The sequence below is a fragment of the Rhinoraja longicauda genome, chromosome 20, assembly GCF_053455715.1.
Source record: "Rhinoraja longicauda isolate Sanriku21f chromosome 20, sRhiLon1.1, whole genome shotgun sequence".
Lineage (NCBI taxonomy): Eukaryota > Metazoa > Chordata > Chondrichthyes > Rajiformes > Arhynchobatidae > Rhinoraja > Rhinoraja longicauda.
Genome location: NC_135972.1, coordinates 5576164 through 5597576, shown reverse-complemented (window position 1 = coordinate 5597576; position 21413 = coordinate 5576164). Strand labels below are relative to the sequence as shown.

General features: G+C 39.4%; 1 protein-coding gene across 3 annotated transcripts in view; it reads left to right on the top strand.

Annotated features, from left to right (window-relative positions):
• The window catches only part of LOC144603518 (ELKS/Rab6-interacting/CAST family member 1-like), a 422464-nt gene that overhangs the window by 131958 nt on the left and 269093 nt on the right, over positions 1-21413 (top strand). For all 3 annotated transcript variants that reach the window (XM_078416811.1, XM_078416813.1, XM_078416812.1), the window contains one exon: positions 629-789. In XM_078416811.1, coding sequence (XP_078272937.1) covers positions 629-789 — 161 coding nt within the window. The remainder of the gene's footprint in view (positions 1-628; positions 790-21413) is intronic.

The window sequence follows — 21413 nt, the reverse complement described above, 5'->3', positions numbered from 1 at the left end:
ACTTTCTGATATGAAGCAGTTAGACTACTGGAATTGTTCAGATATTTGAATTGGATATTTCTCCCTTAATTGTCTTCCTTTTCAACTTTCTTACTCCAACTAAGCAGTGCATTTAAGATTGTGTTTCGGGTAATTTCTGTTTACTTGCATCCTCTCAATAGTTCCTCCTATTAAATTGACAATTAATGTGTATGTAATCAACAGACAAATATCAGCATATTGGGCAGCATCGCAGAAGAACATGGAAAGGCAATGTTTTGGGTTGGGACCCTTCTTCAGACCAGCATCTGCAGTTTTTTTCATAGAAAACTTGTTTTGGGTTACATCATCAATTCAAAGCAATACAAATAGTTAATAACTGCAATTAGAAAGAACTTATTCTGTGTCTTTGGATTTGAACACACATCAGCAATCGACACAAACCATTCTTGATCTGCGCAGTGGAATAATTAATTGTGTCCATTTATAAACTCAGCCTTTAGGAAAGCAGTGGAATTTAAAAAAAATTTTGGTACAGTAATTGGTCTGTAAATAGTTTAATGTTTATAATAATTGCATAAATTTTGCTTTAAATGTCAATACTAAACTTTATTATTGTTCAATAAACATTATGTTTTTGGCTTTACAGGTGGAAGAGTTAATGACAGCGATGGAAAAAGTGAAACAAGAACTGGAGCTGATGAAAACTAAGCTGTCCTCTACCCAGCAGTCCCTCGCAGAAAAGGAAGCTCACCTCACAAACCTGCATGCTGAGAGACGGAAGCATCTCGAAGAAGTCCTTGAAATGAAGTAAGCTCACTCAGTTTTAATCATTGTTTCAGTTATGAACTATGTTTCTTTTACCTGTCCCACACAGTTTAAAAACTTGATTTTGTTACTTATGTCCTTTAAAGCAGCGATGTGTCTGAAATATATTCTTATTCTGTTTCTGAATAAATAACAGGCTTGCTCACTTGTTTTGCTTGTGTCACCTGCGCTGACCTTGTGCTAATGTCATGAAGGACTTGAAGATGGGCCTTGCTAAAGCCCAGTAATGCATTTATACACATAATCCCTGCTTTCCCATTCATCCTGGTTAGCAGATATTTTATGAACAATAGACAATAGGTGCAGGAGTAGGCCATTTGGCCCTTCAGTCCATTCACTGTGATCATGGCTGATCTTCCACAATCAGTACGCCATTCCTGCCTTCTCCCCATATCCCTTGACTCCGCTATCATTAAGAGCTCTATCTCTTGAAAGCATCCAGAGAATTGGCTCCACTGCCTTCTCAGGCAGAGAATTTCACAGCTTCACAACTCTCTGATTGAAAAAGTTTTTCCTCATCTCCATTCTAAATGGCCTACCCCTTATTCTTAAACTGTGGCCCTGGTTCGGGACTCCCCCAACATTGGGAACATGTTTCCTGCCTCTAGCGTGTCCAATCCTTTAATAATCTTATTTTCTATTACTCTTCTGCGGTAATCATGCGAGGAGCCAACACTGATTTTTTTTCTGTGTAGCTGTGGAACAGTCATCGTTTCTCTTCTGAAGATGATTACATATTTCACCTTACACAAGTACAGTCTGTGGACAGGTTCAACCTCGCACACTAATGTTGACCCAAGTCTCTTTCTATCCTGAGACAGAGGTTCACCTGCACCTCCTCCAACCTCATCTATTGCATCCGCTGCTCTAGATGTCAACTTATCTATATCGGCGAAACCAAGCGCAGGCTCGGCGATCGCTTCGCTGAACACCTGCGCTCGGTCCGCATTAACGCAACTGATCTCCCGGTGGCCCAGCACTTTAACTCCCCCTCCCATTCCCAGTCTGACCTCTCTGTCATGGGCCTCCTCCAGTGCCATGGTGAGGCCCGCCGGAAGTTGGAGGAGCAGCACCTCATATTTCGCCTGGGCAGTTTGCGGCCCGGTGGTATGAACGTCGACTTCTCCAACTTCAGATAGCTCCTCTGTCCCTCCCTTCCCCTCCTCCTTCCCAGATCTCCCTCTATCTTCCTGTCTCCACCTATATCCTTCCTTTGTCCCACCCCCGACATCAGTCTGAAGAAGGGTCTCGACCCGAAACGTCACCCATTCCTTCTCTCCCGAGATGCTGCCTGACCTGCTGAGTTACTCCAGCATTTTGTGAATAAATCTCTTTCTATCCTGTCTGAATTGTTTGCTTCAGGCAGGCATCGTTATACCTTATCTTTAATAATCATAGTGCAAATTGATGGTTTGAGTTTAAAATATGTCTCACCATGTTTATTGTGTTAAAATCAGTTAGCCGCATCTCGTCTGTCAACCTGCACATCTTTGCCCGAAGAGTATTGAATCTTTCTCTATATTGTATGACTGATTCCTTACCAGCAATCTTAGTTACCTCACAGCTACTTTATAAATCTCAACTGATCACTGTGCGCATTAATAGTTCTCCCATGGGTTTACTGGTGAAATTTCTCCAATCCAAAGGTCAAGGCAAATAATTCCTTCTCAGTTTTTGCATGACATTTTCCTGCATCATTTAGAGCTTGGATTATAAATTATTGGATGACTCTGCTGCATGTCAGTTCCTTCTTATCAACAAAATGTCAACACAGGTTCTGTAATGATTATCCTATTGATTTATTTGCTTGTGAACATACACCACATATAATTTCAAAACCATCTTGGACGACTCTGTCGCACGTATCTTTTAGATGGGGGAGGAACTTGCTCAGAAAGTTGATCAAAATTCAGAATCAGAATTACCTTTACTTGTCATCCAAAAAACAGGTCTTTTGGACGAGACTTCGTCACCCACAGTCCAACAATAGAGCAATAAAATAAGCAAATTACACAACCCCAACCAACACAAAACAAAAAGAAACATCCATCACAGTGAGTCTCCTCCAGTCTCCTCCTCACTGTGATGGAAGGCCAGAATGTCTTTTCTCTTCCCCTGCCGTCTTCTCCCGCGGTCAGGCTGTTGTACTTGCCACGTTCCAGGCCGCGCCAGACGGTGAAAGGTCCGCAGCGGGCCGACCCAAGCCCCGTGATCCGATGCGGGCGAAGACGCTGCTGCTGCACGTCGGGGCGGTCGTGGCTCCCGACATTGAAGCCCCCGCCGAGCAGAGAAAGATGAGCTCCAGAACAAATTAAACTTCAGCAACATCTCTTAGGCTGAGCATCCCTTTACAGCTTTGACTTCAGCTGGACCTGGCTTCAATCTCCGGTGACCCATAAAGGACACCTACTTCAATTTGAACGTCAATTTTCTTGCATTCTCCCTGCATCAGGTTATCAGAGTTTTCAACTTCCAGTTTTGGTCTACCTTCCCCCATCTCTGTGGTTTTCCTCTGTTATATGTTATTGCCCTTATCCCGATTGAGATCTTCAGTCTGAAACAGGAAGGAAACTTCTAGCAGTTCCTCTACCTTTTTAGGTAGTTCAGGTTACAAGTTTGGGAAATATGAAAGATGCCTGAATACAATGATAACTTTCTAGTTGCCCCTTGAAAATGTTGATGCAGAAACCCTGACTTTACGAGGAGGGGAAAGGTTGCGTTCCTAGTTCGTATCTCTGTTTTCTGTAATGCAAAGCAGTGTGTGCTGTGCATGCATGGAGAAATGAGAGTTGAAAAAACCTAGATTTTGTTGTTTTTTTCCAGAAATGATGTAACAGCAAATTTTATTCTATTTCTCAAATTTTTGGCTAGTGAATTGTGATTTTTTTAAGAGTGAATTTCTGTAACACGGGGTTGCCTGGTGGGTTTGCTATAAGTCCCTTCTTTGAACCATATTTTGAACCAGATTCTTTGAACCTGATTCTTTGGCCGGACTTTTCTCTTGTTAGTGTGATGATGAATCAGCCTTGGCTTAATAGCATTGCTACCTGGAGACATGGACTACTTCATTACGTGAGGATTATGTATGGAATTGAGTATGCTGAAGTACTCGGCAAACATTGGTATTAATGTAAGATACTACTCAATAAATGTGCATATTCCTTGATGCTAGGGATTTAATAGTCTGAGTTCAGTTTCTTTGTCTATATTTGGCTAATGCTTTACTAAGGTTTTGACCAAAAAGGCCTTGTGGGAATCTATATTGAGCATCAGTGAGAAATGCAAGGGTATGTGAGTTCCCCTGGATGATTTATGTAATAATAGTCAGCCTTGTCTATTGTTATGGACAAGATATACTGTAGCAATATTCCATGTTATTGAATTAATGTGAGATTTGTACCTGTTTCAGAACTGTTTATGCTGCTGTTGCAATTAGTTCTGTAATACACTGCTGCAATTGTCACAGTTCGCTTAATCTGCTAAATTACTCCAGCACTTTGTGTCCTTTTTTTGTAAACCAGCATCTGCAGTTCCTTGTTTCTACAAATACACATCAACTTGTAGAAACAACGAGCTGCAGATGCTGGTTTACAAAAAAGGACAATAGACAATAGGTGCAGGAGTAGGCCATTCGGCCCTTCGAGCCAGCACCGCCATTCAATGTGATCTTGGCTGATCATTCTCAATCAGAACCCCACAAAGTGCTGGAGTAATTTAGCTGATCTGGTAGTATCTCTGAAAAACATGGATAGGTGATGTTTCGGGTCGGGACTGTCTGAAGAAGGGCCCCAACCCGAAACATAACCTATTCATTTTCTCCAGAGATGCTGCCTCACATGCTGAGTCACTCCAGCAAGTTGTATCTTTATTTGTGTATATCGGCACAGTGGCGCAGCGGTAGAGTTGCTGCCTTACAGTGCCAGAGACCCAGGTTCCATCCTGACTGCAGGTGCTTGTCTATATGGGGTTTATACGTTCTCCCCATGACCTGCTTGGGTTTCTCCAGTATCTCCGGTTTTCTCTCGCAATCCAAAGACGTACAGGTTTGTACGTTAATGGCTTGGTATAATTATAAATTGTCCATAGTGTGTGTTTGATGGCTTTAGTGTGCTTTCTTAAGTCTGAAGAAGGGTCTCGACCCAAAACGTCACCCATTCCTTCCCTCCTGAGATGCTGCCTGACCTGCTGAGTTACTCCAGCATTTTGTGAATAAATACCTTCGATTTGTACCAGCATCTGTAGTTATTTTCCTACGCTTTAGTGTGCTTGGTCGGCGTGGACTCAGTGGGCCGAAGGGCCTGTTTCCGCACATTATCTCCAAACTAAGCTACGCTGAACTTGGTTCATCGGGTCTCCCTAAAGATGTGATTTACCTTGTGTGTTTTGATTAATTTCAACTTGCACATTCTAAATCAGAGCTATCAATTTAGTTTAATTTTTTTTAAATAACATTAGTTTATCAGGCTTCCGTAAATGTTTTCAGCCTCTTGGACAGGAGGCTCCATGCCACTGGAGTTCTACTTCTGCTGGCCCCTTTCTCGGACTCGGCAAATGATGTTAAGGACAGTTGTTGAACAACTACCAATGACTTTAACTGTCTTAATTGAAAGGATCAGTCCTGTGTACATTGTTAGTTTTGGTATGGTATGTCAAGCACAGATGCCCGCCTAGTTTTTAATAACCTGAGGTAGCATTATTTTACCAGGTATAAAACTGTGCATATGACAATGGTCTGCTCTTGCCTTGAAATTAATTTAATTTTTATATCTGTTCCTCAGCTTCTTGTTTCTCAAATTCAGGCAAATGCATGTTGAAGTTCTGCAAAGAAGTACAAGTGTAGAAACCAGAATAGAGAAAAAAAATTACAGCAGATTTTTACAAAAAATTCACATATGCTTCAAAATATTTAGTATAGGGAACAATACAGCACAGTAACAGCCTCCCCCCTCCCGGCCCCCGATATGCGTGTGTAAGAAAGAACCGCAGATGCTGGTTTAAATCGAAGGTAGACATAAATTGCTGGAGTAACTCAGTGGGTCAGGCAGCATCTCTGGAGAGAAGGATTGGGTGTTTTGGGTTGAGACCCTTCTTCAGACCCAATATGTGTGTCAAGCATGATGCCAAGATAAACTAATCGCTGCGTCTTTTCCGTATCCCTCCATTCCCCACAGATCCAAGTGGTTATCAAAAAGCCTCTTAAACACCACTACAGGTTGAATTGCTACTCATTTGGAAATTGGATCATCTTTGGTCATTTCTTCACCGTTTTATGCTCATGATAACATAGCAAATTGTGTGTGCAAACTTCTGGCCTAAATGATAAAATTACCTCACACCTTTATTGTATTAACTTGCATTGAAACAGAGTACCATACCGAACATCATCAGCAATGTGAAAATTAAAGAGTCCTTCTGGGACATTTATTTTCTTTGATTCCTCAAAAGTGATTTAGACCATCCATAACTTTGCAGATAGTCATGACCGATAGCAAGGTAGGGATGGATGAGGTCCCATTAAACTGACCCTAACCCTTCTCCACCTCAATTTTCTCCATCCATCTCGCACTGCCATTTTCTGCGCTTCTATCACTTCACCCCCGTTCCCCCATTTTCTCATTCCTATGTAGGAAGAAACTGCAGATTCTGATTAAACTGAAAATAGACACAAAATGCTGGAGTAACTCAGCAGGTCAGACAGCATCTATGGAGAAAAGGAATAGGTGACTTTTCGGGTTTGCAAAAGGGTCTCGACCCGAAACGTCACCTATTCCTTTTCTCCAGAGATGCTGTCTGGCTCACTGAGTTACTCCAGCATTGTGTGTCTATCCTCCTGATGTCTATGATAGCCTTTATACCTGCTACAGAGTAACCACTTCAGCAGCATTGACCTAGTTTGCTGTTTACAGGGTGCAATGAGACCGCAGTTGTGAGTTCAGTCAACAACTGTCATTCGTGAATGTACAAAGTGATGTTTAATGCACTTAATAGAAGAAAACCACAACAGCAATTTTTTAAATCAAGGATGACCCAATTTAGCAATTATCATATTTTATTTACAACAGTGATTTCACAAAATATACATCCACTTTGCACTGCAAAAATGGGTGAAATACAATTGTCAATATTTTTGTCATCAACATAACAGTACCTACTCGAATCTAAATTATATAAAGATGGTAAAATCTGGGTTTATTTCCTCCTGGAAAGTTGTTTTGAAACTGTAACAAAGTGAAAATGGAATGTGTGATCAAACTATATTTATTTACAATACTGTTGTTATTCCACTATTTCCAATGATATTCTGAACATTCATTTCTAAAAGAATGGGTGGCTGCTAAACCTTGTAAAATGTGCGAGTTAACTTATCATAAATTATGACCGAATACTTCAAGGCATTTCATATTGAGTTTAACATACTCAAAGTCATGCCTTAGTGATAAATGCCTTGAGTGATTTCTTTGAGCACTTTGGTTCGCCAAGTGTCCAGATTAATTTCTGCATCCATTTATCATCAGTTTATGCATGTGTCCTGCATCTTGGTTACTTAATTTTCATTTGTTCAACATAGTAGCATTTCTCTGGTCTGCCTTGTTAAACGATCTCTACTGTTGGTTGTTGTTGACAGCGTATCCTCTGAAGTCTCTTTTAACGTGACCTTACTGCAGGTGGTCTGCTGCCTGCCTGAACTCCTACTATTTATCCTTTATAAGATTCTTTGTAAGATTAGAATACTCTGACCTGGATCCCATGGGCCTAACCTTTTGGACCAATCTCCCACGCATCTTATCAAAGGCCTTACCAAAGTCCATGTAAACTACAACTGCATGTAGTTCCACTAGAATGCAATAGTTGCGTTCCTAAGAGACCTTGTGTCATAAAGACAATTGTGTCAATGCGAGAAGGGGTTAGGAGCTGGAGAGTTTCAGACTCTCAATAACAATGTTATTTTCCCACGAGATTTTCAAAAGACTTTTCAATAACATTAAGGTTATTTTATTTACTGTTAAAAATACTACAGGCAGTATGGTACATTGTTTAATAGAGTACCGTTGCACAAATGTCAATAAAAGCAATTGCTTGTCACTTTTAATGGCCACCCATGGTTAAAGTAGCAACCATGTTCTCAAGGGCCCATGGTGCCTGATTATTATGTTTTTTTCTCCCCTATTCTACTTAAATTGAAGACAGCTTTTTTCTGTTTTTCAATTTCCATAAATTTTCATAATTTCCATAAAAGTGTTTCTGTAATTCCAGATCAAAATCGTTTTCTCTCCAATTCGGTCTGCATAATGTAAATAGTGTTCTCTAATTAATCACTCACATTATACCCAATTCATAATATGGAAGCTGTTAGAGCAGAACTACCTGCATTGCACGGTCCTCATCAATACACACTGTTACCTCTTCATAGAATTCAATCAGATTGGACAGACAAGGTCTGCTTTGACACAGGCATACTCTGATTAGTCCTTGTATTTCCGATGATCATTAGGAGTTTTCTTCAATACATTCTCTGCACACAGATCTGTTATTTACAGGCTTTTCTCTGTTTCCTTTCTTGAAAAGAGATGCCGCATTTGCTGTCCTCCAGTCATCTGCTAACTTGCTTTTAGGCAGCGAAGATTTAAAATTTTCAGCCAGAGCCCAAGCAACCCTTCCTTCCCATAGCAGCCTGAGGTAAATCTCACCTAGCCCCGGCGATTTAGCCATCTTTCAGCCTGTTTAAGGCTTGAGCCTTCCTCTTTGCTGAGTTCTCCATCTGCAAAGTCCATTTCTTTGTGAATGCTGATGAAAAGTATTCACTTAGGACCTCGCCAAAATCTTCTGGTTTCACAAACAGATTGCCTTCATTGTACCTAAGGGCCCCATACTTTTTAGTTATTCTATGGTCCTTGATATACTTTTAAAACACCTTTGGATTTACCTAATCTTATCTGCCAGTGATGCTTTGTGACTTTTCTTTAACTTCCTGATTTTTTTTAAGCATCTCCTTAACCATGTTTTATTCTTGCCAGGCATTCCCTGATTTTAGTTTTCTAAACCTGATGTATGCTTCCTTTTTTCTCCTTATCCAACCCTTTTTATCCCATGACATCCAGGGTTCCATTGGCTTTCACTCTTAGAGGTGACCTTGCATTCTCATATTTAATTCCCTCTTGTGTGACATTTTGTCAAAGGCCTTTTGAAAACCTAAATACACTGCAATAACTAATTCGGCCTTATCTATTCCACAAAGCAGAATTGCAGCAGATTTGTTCAACATGATTTTTTTAAAAAAAAATACATATTGAGTTTGTTAATGCGACCAGTTAATATTTCTGTACTATTTATTCACAAAATGCTGGAGTAACTCAGCAGGTCAGGCAGCATCTCGGGAGAGAAGGAATACTTCCATTCCTTCTCTCCCGAGATGCTGCCTGACCTGCTGAGTTACTCCAGCATTTTGTGAATAAATCGATTGGTACCAGCATCTGCAGTTATTTTCTTATAATATTTCTGTACTAATTGATTCAACATTTTCCCCAGTACTGTTGTTCAGCTAACTGATCTAGAGTTCAGCCACCTCAATGGATGAAGTTCATTGATCCTCACAATTTTGCACCTTTTCAATCCCATTATTTTCTCCATGTTGGATTTTTTTCCCAATGCTAAACACTTTCAGTTCCAACTAGATCTGTGCTCTTCCACTGTATCTAGATTTTCTGTGGATTCCTCCTTGAAATGAGGCACAAACTATTTGTTTAATTTCTCTCCCAATTCCATTTCCTTATTCCTCATTATCATTTATCCTTTTTCAACACAAACCTGCATTAAATTTTGCTAAACTTTTATTTTTCAAAAATCTTCAGAAGCTCATCCAATCTGTTTATATTTCTTGCTAGCCTACTCTTGCGATTTGCTAATCCTTTCCTTAGTGATCCTCATTTGCTAAATTCATACTGTTTCCAATCCTCATGCTTGCTTACTTTCTGGGTCATGTGATGCCTTTTGCTTTGATCTTATACTATCTTTAATTTCGCTTGAATGCTTTGGGTGGACCACTTTCCCTGTTGTTCTTTCTTGCCTCAAAGGGATATATATTTCTTGTAAACAACAAATTATTCTTTAGATGTTAGTCATTGCTTGTTAACTGCCTACCTTTTTTAATGTATTTTCCCACAGCTGGCTTGTGCTTCATGCCCTCAAAGTTTGTTTAATTTAGATTTAAGACAGATTTCAGATTGACCTGAATAACTTTATCATATTAGTGTGCACAGTAGTGAAAGCAAATCCAGTGATAGTTGGCAGACTATCACTTGTCTTTTCTCAATGTTGCATCAATTTTTCAGGAATCACATGTTGCAGCTTTTTGAGTTTTTTTAAATCTAGAGTTTGCATTTTTGGACATAATATAAGCTAACTAGATTTATTTATTATCATCAAACTATAATTTGTGTTCCCATAATGTAAAAATAATGAAAACTCTGCCACCTCATTCCATTTTTATTTATGTGGTTCAAAAAGGCTAATTTTCCCATGGTTATGTTCTGGAGCTTTTCTGTTTCAACATTTTTTTTTTGTTATTTAAGAAGCAGTTAAATAACATTGAATAAAAATTAGACTTGGATCTTTTTTAATTCCTGATCCATCATAACCAGATGGTGAGTCTGATCAATATTCATGATACTGAAGATAATGTTTCTTTAAAAATGTATGGAATGAAGTTCTTAATGCTTATGTACAAATAAGTCTGAATTAGCTGTAAAATGTAACTTAATAACTGAAGCTGATCATAGAATATTTGTAGAACAGCTTTAGGAAACTTGGATGCATTCACTGACCTCTCATTTTCAACTTTAAGGCATGCATTGAGACTGAAGTTGAAATATGGGAGTTGCATAAACTAGTTCTATGTATATCTAAAGCACATGATTCTGAATGTCAAACATCTAACTCAAACATTTTAATAGTTATTCATAGAAAACAAACAAAATATACGCAATGCAAGGGGAAGTATTGAGGGTCAGACTGAAGTTGTCTCATAAAAAAGGAAATCGTGCAGAAATGCCCATTGAATGGTTAAATAAAAATATTTAAAGTATTATTATTATCTTCTACTTCCAATCCTGCAAAGACTTTGATCTGTAAACACTTTCCATGAAAATATTAAGAAAATATGCAGTGGTGGGTTAATTGGAATCTATTTTTTTAATCATCTTAAATTACTTTGGGGAAGAGTACAGGATTAATTTTCAATCCCATTACTGCCTCTTAAATGAAATGTAAACTGAAACCAAAGTTGTTGGCTTGCAACCTGTAGTTATGGGTTCATGTATGAAAATATGTCCAAGGTAAAATTTTGTGGCCATAAAATGGAGAAAACTGAGCAGAATGCTGGTAAGAGATAAGAAGACTGAGGGTAAATTTAAAATACAGAGCCCACTGAATGTAATTATGAAAAGACAAGGAAATGTCCTCAGCAAAGAAACACAGCTGCTTAAGGCTGCATATTTCCACAATGTGAGTGAGAACAAAAGATACCAAGACACGCAGATTGATTGTATCACTCTAATAATGTAATCCATATTATTTGCCTTAATTCAGAATTAAATTTCTAATATTAACAGAGCTTTTGAGTTGAGAGCAAAACAGTTTTCAAGATGAATAGAATCTAACTTGACATTAGGTTGAGGAGAGATCCATACTGTTAAAAAACCTTAGTATTTGTCAAGAGAATGAGTTGAATCCTGCTTGGCCTTGGCTAGGATATGTTCACAGGAGTTATTTTAATCAACTTTGCTGCCATATTTGCTCTCAACTAAATATTAGAATAGAGTAATATGATCAAAAATCAGTTCATGTAAAACTTACTGTACTTAACCATAATAATATCAAGTTAAATCATTGTCTCTCCATGCAAGTTTAAAGTTTAGATTAGGGGTGATCATCTTGGGTTGTACTCGCTTGTCTCACATTTCCTTTTTATTTTTTGCTTTCAAATGGTACAGACATAATATAAGGGCACAGGATGTCAAGTGATTCAAGTAAAAATATCTCTACAACATTGCTGCCATAATAGTTGGAATTGACAGCGAAAAAGAGTAAGAAAAATAATTTGTACTGTACTTTGGAAAGTAAAAACGTTCCTGTTAAGTGCTAACTTCCTGTCCGTCCTTACTGAACACGCCCAATTATCACAAACAGTTTTACAGGCCTGCAACCAGGACATTCCTTGCAGGTTTAATGGTAACTACTGATCTGCTGATTAATGTAAAGTAGCATGTGAGTATTTAAGTAAATAATTCAAACAAAGTTCTATCTTCACACATTATCTACTCCAAAATATCCAGTTCTTATTGACATACAAGCTCAGCGGATGAATGCCTGGTGGGTTGCCCACTTTGTTTTTACTCTTCCTCATTCCCCTTCCCACTTCCCACATCCATTGCATGCCACAAAGATTGACGATGATAATCAAAATATACAAGTTGGTGTACTTGTAAAATAGCAGTATCTCTTGCCGATGCTGTTAAGATTGTTAGGAATTTTAAAGCTTGAAAGGTTGGATGGAAACAATTAAAACAAGCATTTACTGCTTAATATTTGATGCTTGGATAGAATCAGAGAATTCATAGAAATCTAACAAATTTGAATACAAACATTGGTCCCTTCTAGTGCTTACTGACTCTTTGCAAGTGAAGTACAGTTTGTCCCTTTCCCTGTCCTTTCCCTGTAATTTCGTTTTCTTTCAAATATTGATTGTATTTACTCTTGAAAGCCATGATTGAATTTGTTTCCACCTCTTTGTCAGTCAATGCAGCCTTGGTATTCTGCAATAAAAATATGTAATTTTCATGTTGCCTTTGATTATTTTGCCAGAAACCTTTTTTGTCCTGTGGTTCTTGGTTATTCCATCAATGAGAATGTCTTTCCATCTTCTTTGTCTGAATACCTCACTATTTTGGACTCCTACATTACACCTACTCTCTACATTCTCTGCACTAGGAAGATCAATTCCATATTCTCTAGTACTCCCCTTTTAATTTTATATATAATTACAGAATGCGGGCAGCAATGTCAAACATAGCATTTATTGTCCAAAACCCGAAGAAGGGCCCCGACTCAAAACGTCACCTATCCTCAGCCTGACACACTAAGTTACTCCAGCATTTTGTGTCTTGTTGTTGTCTGCCTCTGCTTGCTCTTTAGCTTTCTTGAAACAATGATCATTAAAATACATGGCTAATTATGAATTGCATACTCGCAGAGAAAGAGAATAAAAGCCACATTTTTTTACTATCTCTGGTGACGTGCTAACCGTGATTGGGACCATTGAATCATCTTTTATACCACTTTAAATTGTCTTCTATTCTGTTTCAATAATAACATTTCACGTCAATTCCATGTTACTGGTTGCTGCACCAATGCAGGAGAGGTTTGGGCCCAACGGGTCCACTTGGTTTAATATATTACTAAAACTATCATCTTGTATGTATGTTGTTCCTGAAATACAAGCAAAACGGTACACGATAGCACAAAATAAATTAGGCCTACCTTACTCACCATTGGCCTCTGGTGTGCTGGAGGACGTTTCGTTCAAATTGTTGTTATATTTTAAAAGTTATTGACTTTTTAAACGTTCATAAATCACTCCCACTTGCCGTGCCTGTCAGCCGCGCCTGCACAGTAATACCTCCATGTTCAATGTCACAATGGGAACCCAAATGCGCAGTTGGGGCCCGTTGATCTTATACTTACGTGTTCATCTTGCGTCACAACCGTAAGATGACCGCCAGATCCGCACGTGCACAGTTGTGGGAGGGTTGCCGGGGAGACCGCCATCCGTTCCAGCATGCCCCGCGCCTGACCTTCATCCCGTGGTGCAGCGTGGACCTTCCTCCCGTGGTGCGGCGCGGCGTCAGAGAGAAGGCCAAAGAAGATGGCCGCCGGCAGGACGAACACGCGGCAGTGCCTTGCGGCTGCTCTCCTACTGCTGGCCGCCGCAATGGCTGCCCTGGGCCTGCAGGAGAGGTTTGCACCCAACGGGGTTGCCGGGCCCGCAGGAGAGGTTTGAACCCAACGGGTCCACGGGTTGTCTAGTATCACATAAAAGTGCTATTTTTTTTAGGTTTAAAAGGAAATAGTTTTCATGGATGTTGCAAACTAAGCAAATTCCAACTTGATTTCTACCAGTTGCATCTTTTGGAGTCCAGTGAAGAATAAATGTCTGCAGAATTCCCAGCACTCAGGTTGTGTGCTGCTATTATTCTATTACCAGATCAGACCTGACACAGGGGCAATAAGCCCATTCATTAGAATGCAGAAGAATGCCTTGACGATAAAGATCAATTATGCTTCATTAAAAAAATGAATTGAGTTACTTTAGTTATGGTTAGTTATTTTGCAGGAGTTTTCCAGTGTAATTATTTTTTCACTTCCTTGTGTATTGTGTTTAATGTTTTAATAGTTCTGGGTTGTATATGAAAGCTCATGAATGTCCCTGATACACACAAACACTCAATTACTTTGACAGCCACTTCAACACAGTAAACACGGCAATACTGACTGACAAAGTATCTCTCTGGGATTGCCAATCAGTGGGGCCCTGCATTGTTTTCAACTTTGCCAAATGGCTGGTTTCTTTGTGAAGGTTCACACTGTGGAAACTAGTGGAGAGAAGGGCAGGTTCAATGGGGAGGTAACCACGGCTAACAAACGGGTAGGTAGGATTTTTGTTCCCAAATCAGTTCTTAGGAAGTGCTGGGCCATGTGGATTTTCTGGCTTTTGTGGTTATCCTTCACCAACTGAGCTCTTTCTGTAGCACTTCCCAAAAACTGATTAACTATAATAAATATAATCGATCTCTTGTCACTTTGACCTCATGTATTCTTTGAGGTTCAAATCATTTTTATCTTTCAAAACTATTTATATTTCACAAACAAAACTACTATTCTCAGTTTGGTTTAAAATAAATAAAATATGTGTATGTTTTGAAAGGCTAGCTTAATTATTTAAGATTTATTTAGTAATTTGACTACACTGTCTTCGCGGTGAATTATTGTTGATGAACTGATCTGAAGAAACTGTTAACTTAAACTTTTTTTTATATTCCTCATCGTGTCACAAACCTTTTCCGGCAGTTTGGAAGTTTTCTTAATGTTCCACATGTTTGTGTTGTGGCCAACTAAAACAAAAGAAAAAGATCAAAGTTTTAAATGGAGAAACGTGATTGGGTGTCCATGTAACTGCCGAAACATAAAGTGCTTTTGGACCCTTCTGCCGTGATGGTTGGTGGGCAGATTTGGCAGGGTCATGTTGATTAAGTCTTCGTGAAAAAATTAACAAAATAAACTCCAGAAAGAAACTTGACTAATTTAATTATTAAACCAGCAGCTGCGCAATTCTGTTGGCCGTCTTGGATAATAAATTTTCTGTGCTTTTTATTATTATTGTTCCCCCCCCCCCCCCCCCAATTACCCTATTTATGAGAAGCTGTTTTCTCTTAAGTTCTTTCTATATTTAGGATTATGATCAAGGCTCCGTGACTGTTGGGCTCAAGGCTATAAACTAGTTTACAACATTATCTGTTTTCCATGTAGTACAATGCAAGCTGAGGAGTACAGAAGATGGTATGAGTTGTTATTGTAAAATGAAAGGACTTTCTTTGTGTTTGCCAGATTATACTCCTGCATTTCATTTGTGAAATGCACGTTGTTTTATTTTGTGTTCAACCTGAGGATAGACATCATGAAAAACATATTAGATTCCGTTTGGAACAGGATTTTCACCACTGTCTCAAATCTTGCAGTTAAGATCACTAATACTCTTCTATCTCAGCCTCATTCTTATGCTGCTACGATTCTCAAATTTGTTTGCTGTCGGCCAACCAATTTCAACACATTCCTGTGTAGGAAGGAACTGCAGATACTGGTTTAAACCGAAGGTGGACACAAAATGCTGGAGTTACTCAGCAGGACAGGCCGCATCTCTGGACAGAAGGAATGGGAAACACCACCCATTCCTTCTCTCCAGGGATGCTGCCTGTCCCACTGAGTTACTCAGCATTTTGTGTCTATCAACACATTTCTGGCTATACTTCCTTGTTCTGTAAATTTGAGGTTATCCAAATCTTTTCTGCCTGCCGCTTAGCTACCACTGGTACTACTGTGGTTTCACCTACGTTTGCTGCAAGTTAAGTAATGCTTTAATTCTAAAATTCCCATCTTTTTTCATCACTCCATTCCTTTGGCTCCCCCAATCTCTGAAATCTCTTCCAACAATCCCACAACTCTCTGATAAATGTATTGATTCTTCAGTTCTGATCTCTTGATCACTTGTAAATTTAATTGCATCACCGTTGGAAACATGGGCAACAGGAGTGATTGGGCCTTAAAAGTGTTCAGAGTTTTTGGTGTGGGAACTATTCGTTTTTCACAATGATATAAATGAAATGAGATAACTTTAATTTCATTTTTCATGTATCTTGTTGTGCTTCATGACTGTTGGCAGATTAATTTCCCTCCTGGGATAAATAAAGTTTTATCGTATCTAAGGTTCAACACAAAGTGCTGGAGGAACACAATGGGTCAGGCAGCATCTCTGTAGGAAATGGGCAATGCTGCTCCCTCTCCATGTTTCATGATGTTTGACCATGTTCTGACCCTGCCTGTCCATTCCCTCCATAGATACTGCCTGACTCGTTGAGTTACTCCAGCACTTTGTGTTTTACTCAAAATTCCAGCATCTGCAGGTCCTTGTGTCTTTCTAACTTTTTAGGCTGTTTTTGAAAAATGTGCTGAGAATGTCAATGTCCAGTGAATTAATGAGATGTGTTGTCTTTTGGGTATGACCAAGTGGATCACAGTTTAGCACAGATCTACTCTCCGTTAAATTTAGGAGCTCTAAAATCATATAGCTCATCAGTACTGTTGTTTCAACCAGGACTAGTAATGATAGTACAACATACAGAATTAAAACTTTCTCAGTCTCGATCAAATACAATCTCTGACGATAACATAGTGGTCATGATGTTACCCTTGTAAACTTTGCAGAGGCTGGTAAATATTTTATTCTTTGGAATTTTGCAGAGGTGCTTGTTGAACGTGTCAGGTGGCATAATAACATACCAGTCGAGTTGCTGCCTCACAGCCCCAGCATCCCAGGTTCCATTTTGAACACCGACGGTGTCTACCTGGAGTGTATATGTTCTCCCTGTGACTATGTTAGCTTCATCAAGATGTTCCAGTTTCTTCCCATGTCCCAAAGACATGTGGGTTGGTCGGTTAATGGGCCACTGTAATCTGCCCTAGTATGTAGGTGAGTGGTAGAATCTGGGAGGAGTTGATGAGAATGTGGGCAGAATAAAGTGGGCTTGTGTAGGATTAGTGAGAATGGGTCCTTGATGGCCAGTTCGGTTGGCTGAAGGGGCTGTTTCCATGCTATATATCTCTCTGAGTTTTACAGTATGCAGTCCAGAGAGAGGCAGAATCCAGCTGTTTGGACTAGAGGAACTCTAGAATTATGGGGAACATGGAACAAAGTGGAACTGAGACCAAGATAAGTGTGGAGCACTATGCAGCTAAGCTGGGTGCGTCTTTATCTTTTCCTATCTAAATAAAGAATTCCCAGGTCAGCTTTCCATTATTGTTCCACTTTGCCATCCAAGTGCAACCAAATTGGATGGCATGCAAATCCTTTACAGAGGGCAGTATTGAGACCATTACATTGCAGTGGTTAGCCTGAAGAGCTGTTTACTTTCTCTATCTATATTGATGAATTTGATCCAGGGGTTTTAATATCAAAACAATAATCTCAAGCGCAGCTTTATTGGACCTGAGTTTTATAGTGGTTCTTCTATTCCAGGTTATGTACATACGTAAATGAAAATCCCCCACCTGTAATGGTCAGATTTGAATTTATGCTCTGTATCATTATTCCAGATAGATAAATAACAAGCCTGGTCCAATTGCAAAACCACTTTTCTGTCATATACCTTTATTAGAAGTACTGAAACATTAGTCTTTTGAAAGTTGACCAGCTGGATTATGTGCTTGCCCTATTTTACTGGCTCACAGTATAAAGATGGTGTGATTGGTTTTCATGTCAATTAGATTGAAGTCTAGATGTTTTAAAATTGTGTGCTGTGGCTCAGCGTGCTTTGGGTTATCTGTTACCTGGGGCTCCCGGTACAGAGTTTCTCAGGACCAAAAAATAAAATCATTATTGGTGATGTTGTATAACGATTATACCAAACATCACAGTAACTACCTCATGTCATAAAAATTAATAATGGCCCCTTCAGCGGCACTTAAAGCAGCATTGAAGTATTAGCTTACGGAGTAAGGCTTGAAACCACAATCTTCTGATATGAAAGAAAGGGTGCTGTTACAAAGTAAAGCCTGATACAAAAAATATAGAAAAAATATTGTTTAGTGAATGGACTCAAGAAAGATTCTGGAATGCATGTCACAGTGTGCCCTGGCTATAGCAAAGTTGTTACGATGTATCAAATATGTTCAAGCTAATGAAGTGTTGACATTGTTGCTGTGGCAGACACACTCAACACTCGGCTTTAGCAGTGCAAATACTGCCAATATATGTAGCTTGTGATTTGGGTGTGACTTGATTTAGAACATTGTTACATCTACGTTTTTTTCCGGAGCATCCAGAAATACGTGTATTCTAGAAGCAATAGTCACTGCTCCACAAATTTTATTTGAGCCTTTCCAGAGAGTGCAGATGTCCAACAAAGGTCAAGGTTCACTTTGTATAGTGTAAATACAATGTTGTAAGTAACTGTTGACAAGAGCTGCACTCAACCTACACCCAGAGTTGTGTTTTCATAAAGTCACCACAAATTCATTTGTATGATTATTTGTCTTTTCTAATGTTGAGTAAATATAATTCCTGGGTGTAATATGAATAGTGCATGTGGCTCCAGGTACCTACGTTGATTGGAAATTTCTAAATTGTAATCATTCACAGATGTCGGTACATAAAGTAATTTCAAAGAACGCATCCTATGGCTTGCTGGGGATGATGAAAGCTCAGCGTGAGATCCGTAGGAAGTAATTATTTAATAATTAATTTCCCAGATGTCCCTAACTTTAAATTCCGAATAACAGCAATGTGATTCCAATAGGCATCTTAATGTTTTAAATATAACAAGATCACATTTATTTCATCAGCAAAATATTTACTGATGCAGCATCTCACTAATATCCAAATTGAGGAAGAAATCCACTTTATCATCTCTCATTTAGTTCTTTATTGTTCTGTGAGCATATGTTCTACAATTTCCAGCAGCTAACATGATTGCCTTTTCACAGTTTATATAAGAGAAACAATGGTAGAGCTTGTGTCAGCTTTTGTTCTTCATATATGTTATCATAGATAGCGTGTTATAAATTGCCTCTGTTCTTAACATTCATGTTTCCAATGAAAGTCACAAGGTAGCAAAAGGAGGAATTTTCTAGCATTAGCAGCCCAAAGATGCACAGTCTTTACCCAGAGTAGGGGAATCGAGGACCAGAGGACATAGGTTCAAGATGAAGGGGAAAAGATTTAATAGGAATCCGAGGGGTAGCTTTTTCACACAGATGGTGGTGGGTGTATGGAACAAGCTGTCAGAGGAGGCAGTTGAGGCTGGGACTATCCCATCGTTTAGGAAACATTTGGACAGGTACATGGATAGGACAGGTTTGGAGGGATATGGACCAAGCGCAGGCTAGTGGGACTAGGGTAGCTGGGACATTGTTGGCCGGTGTGGGTGAGTTGGGCCGAAGGGCCTGTTTCCACACTGTATCAATCTATGACTATGACTCTAAAGATGCTGAGACAAATTTATAATCATGAAATAGGTAATCTAATTTGCTGCTTTCCTTATCTGTGTAACTTACTACAATATCATTTGCAGTGCTTATTCTCTGAACAATCAGACATTTGTCAAACTATGTTTTCAGCATATTTATGGAGAAAAGAAAGTGGTTCTGTAAAATCAGTGTTACTACAGTGCCCATGGTGAATCTTAGGATCTGGATATATGTGGTGGTATATGTGGTGGTTGGGTGATTCATGCATGGACACAGTCTCAGTGATTTCAGTTATGGTTCCTTAATGTTGTGAGCTGCATCATAACCTTTGTGAAGTCTACTACAATGTTATTTAAAAGGGATGTGCTCAACCTGGTCCTTGCCAATGGAATCTGGTACAAGGATCCAGCCTCAGATATGTCCCTCAAATAACACCGTGAAGTGACTTGATAGTTCCTTCTCCTACCATGCTTGAAAATAGTAACCTTTGCCCTATGTTACTCCCCTCTTTGACTAATGATTAGATACCAAAAATCATCCCATCTCCAACCTACTGCACAATTCACCCCTACTCCCTCCTTCAACCACCATCTCTCTACTGACCCTTTTCCCCTTCTGATCTAACATGGCTTGAACTTTACCCTGACTGCCCTTCCGATTAAACCCAGCATTCAACCGTGCACAGATGCCTCCTCCCAATAACATGGCAACTAATGCCTTCCCACCACTACACTTCAGATATCCCAACATCTCCCCTGCCTTACCTATCTCTGACTGACTCACTCTCTCACCACCCATCTTACAAACCACCTACTCTAACAGTTTCCTGCCCCCAGCTGCCCATCTGTAGCCTAACATTTCCAAGCCCCACCAAGAGCATGTTTTTGAGGCTGGATCGCAGTGCCAATGTCCAAAGGTGGGCCCACCTGGCCTGTTCCCTACACAACCCAACTCGCCACCATTGGGCCAATTCTCAGCCTAATAACACTGCCCATCCCATGCATTACCCCACGACCTTTCTCCCTTGTGTACCTCCTATCTCTTGAACATTCTCTCTTCATTTACTCCACATTGTTGAAACAGTACATTTGTAAGCCTGGCACACATCACCAACCCATTATCAGGCCTAAACATGTCCTATTCAACTTTGAAGTCATTCTCAGCCAAAATATTTAAACCCACAAGATTCTGCATCACCTTGAAATCACCGATGAACATTTTGGGATATTTCAAATGTCATTGCAGCATTTTCTGCATTGGTTTTCATTATTGTAATGATCCAGAATGATAATGAAGAGTCTTTAATTTTAAAAACAGCGTTTGCTAGTGTGATCGGCCAGTTCACTGTAATGTATGAAAACTCCTCTCACTGACATAATAACAGCTGCTCACAGGTGATTTACATCTTGAACTCGCCATGCAATGAAAGCACATACAGTGCTTACCAGCTGATTTGTAGCTGCAAAGCTGTGTGGAAGTGAACCGTATTCAAATGGATTTGTGCTTTGCAGTTTGTAGACATGCTTCATCATCATCAGAAGCCATGGGTTAGCTTTTGATGATTTTAAGAAACTGATGTGCAGATGGATTTTAATTTTGGTTCACTTGATCCTGATGAACATGAGAAACAAGTCGTTGTGATCCACTGGAAATATTTGCCATGTGCGTTTTGTTGTAATATATTCCTTTATTTGTCCCACACCGGGGAAATGTAGAGCTAAGCCATTTTTGAATTGCTTCGTTTTTGCAGTAGAGTGGTGTGTATTTAAATTCATGTATTTATTGCCCTGCCTCTTAATTCCTGGGAGAACTTA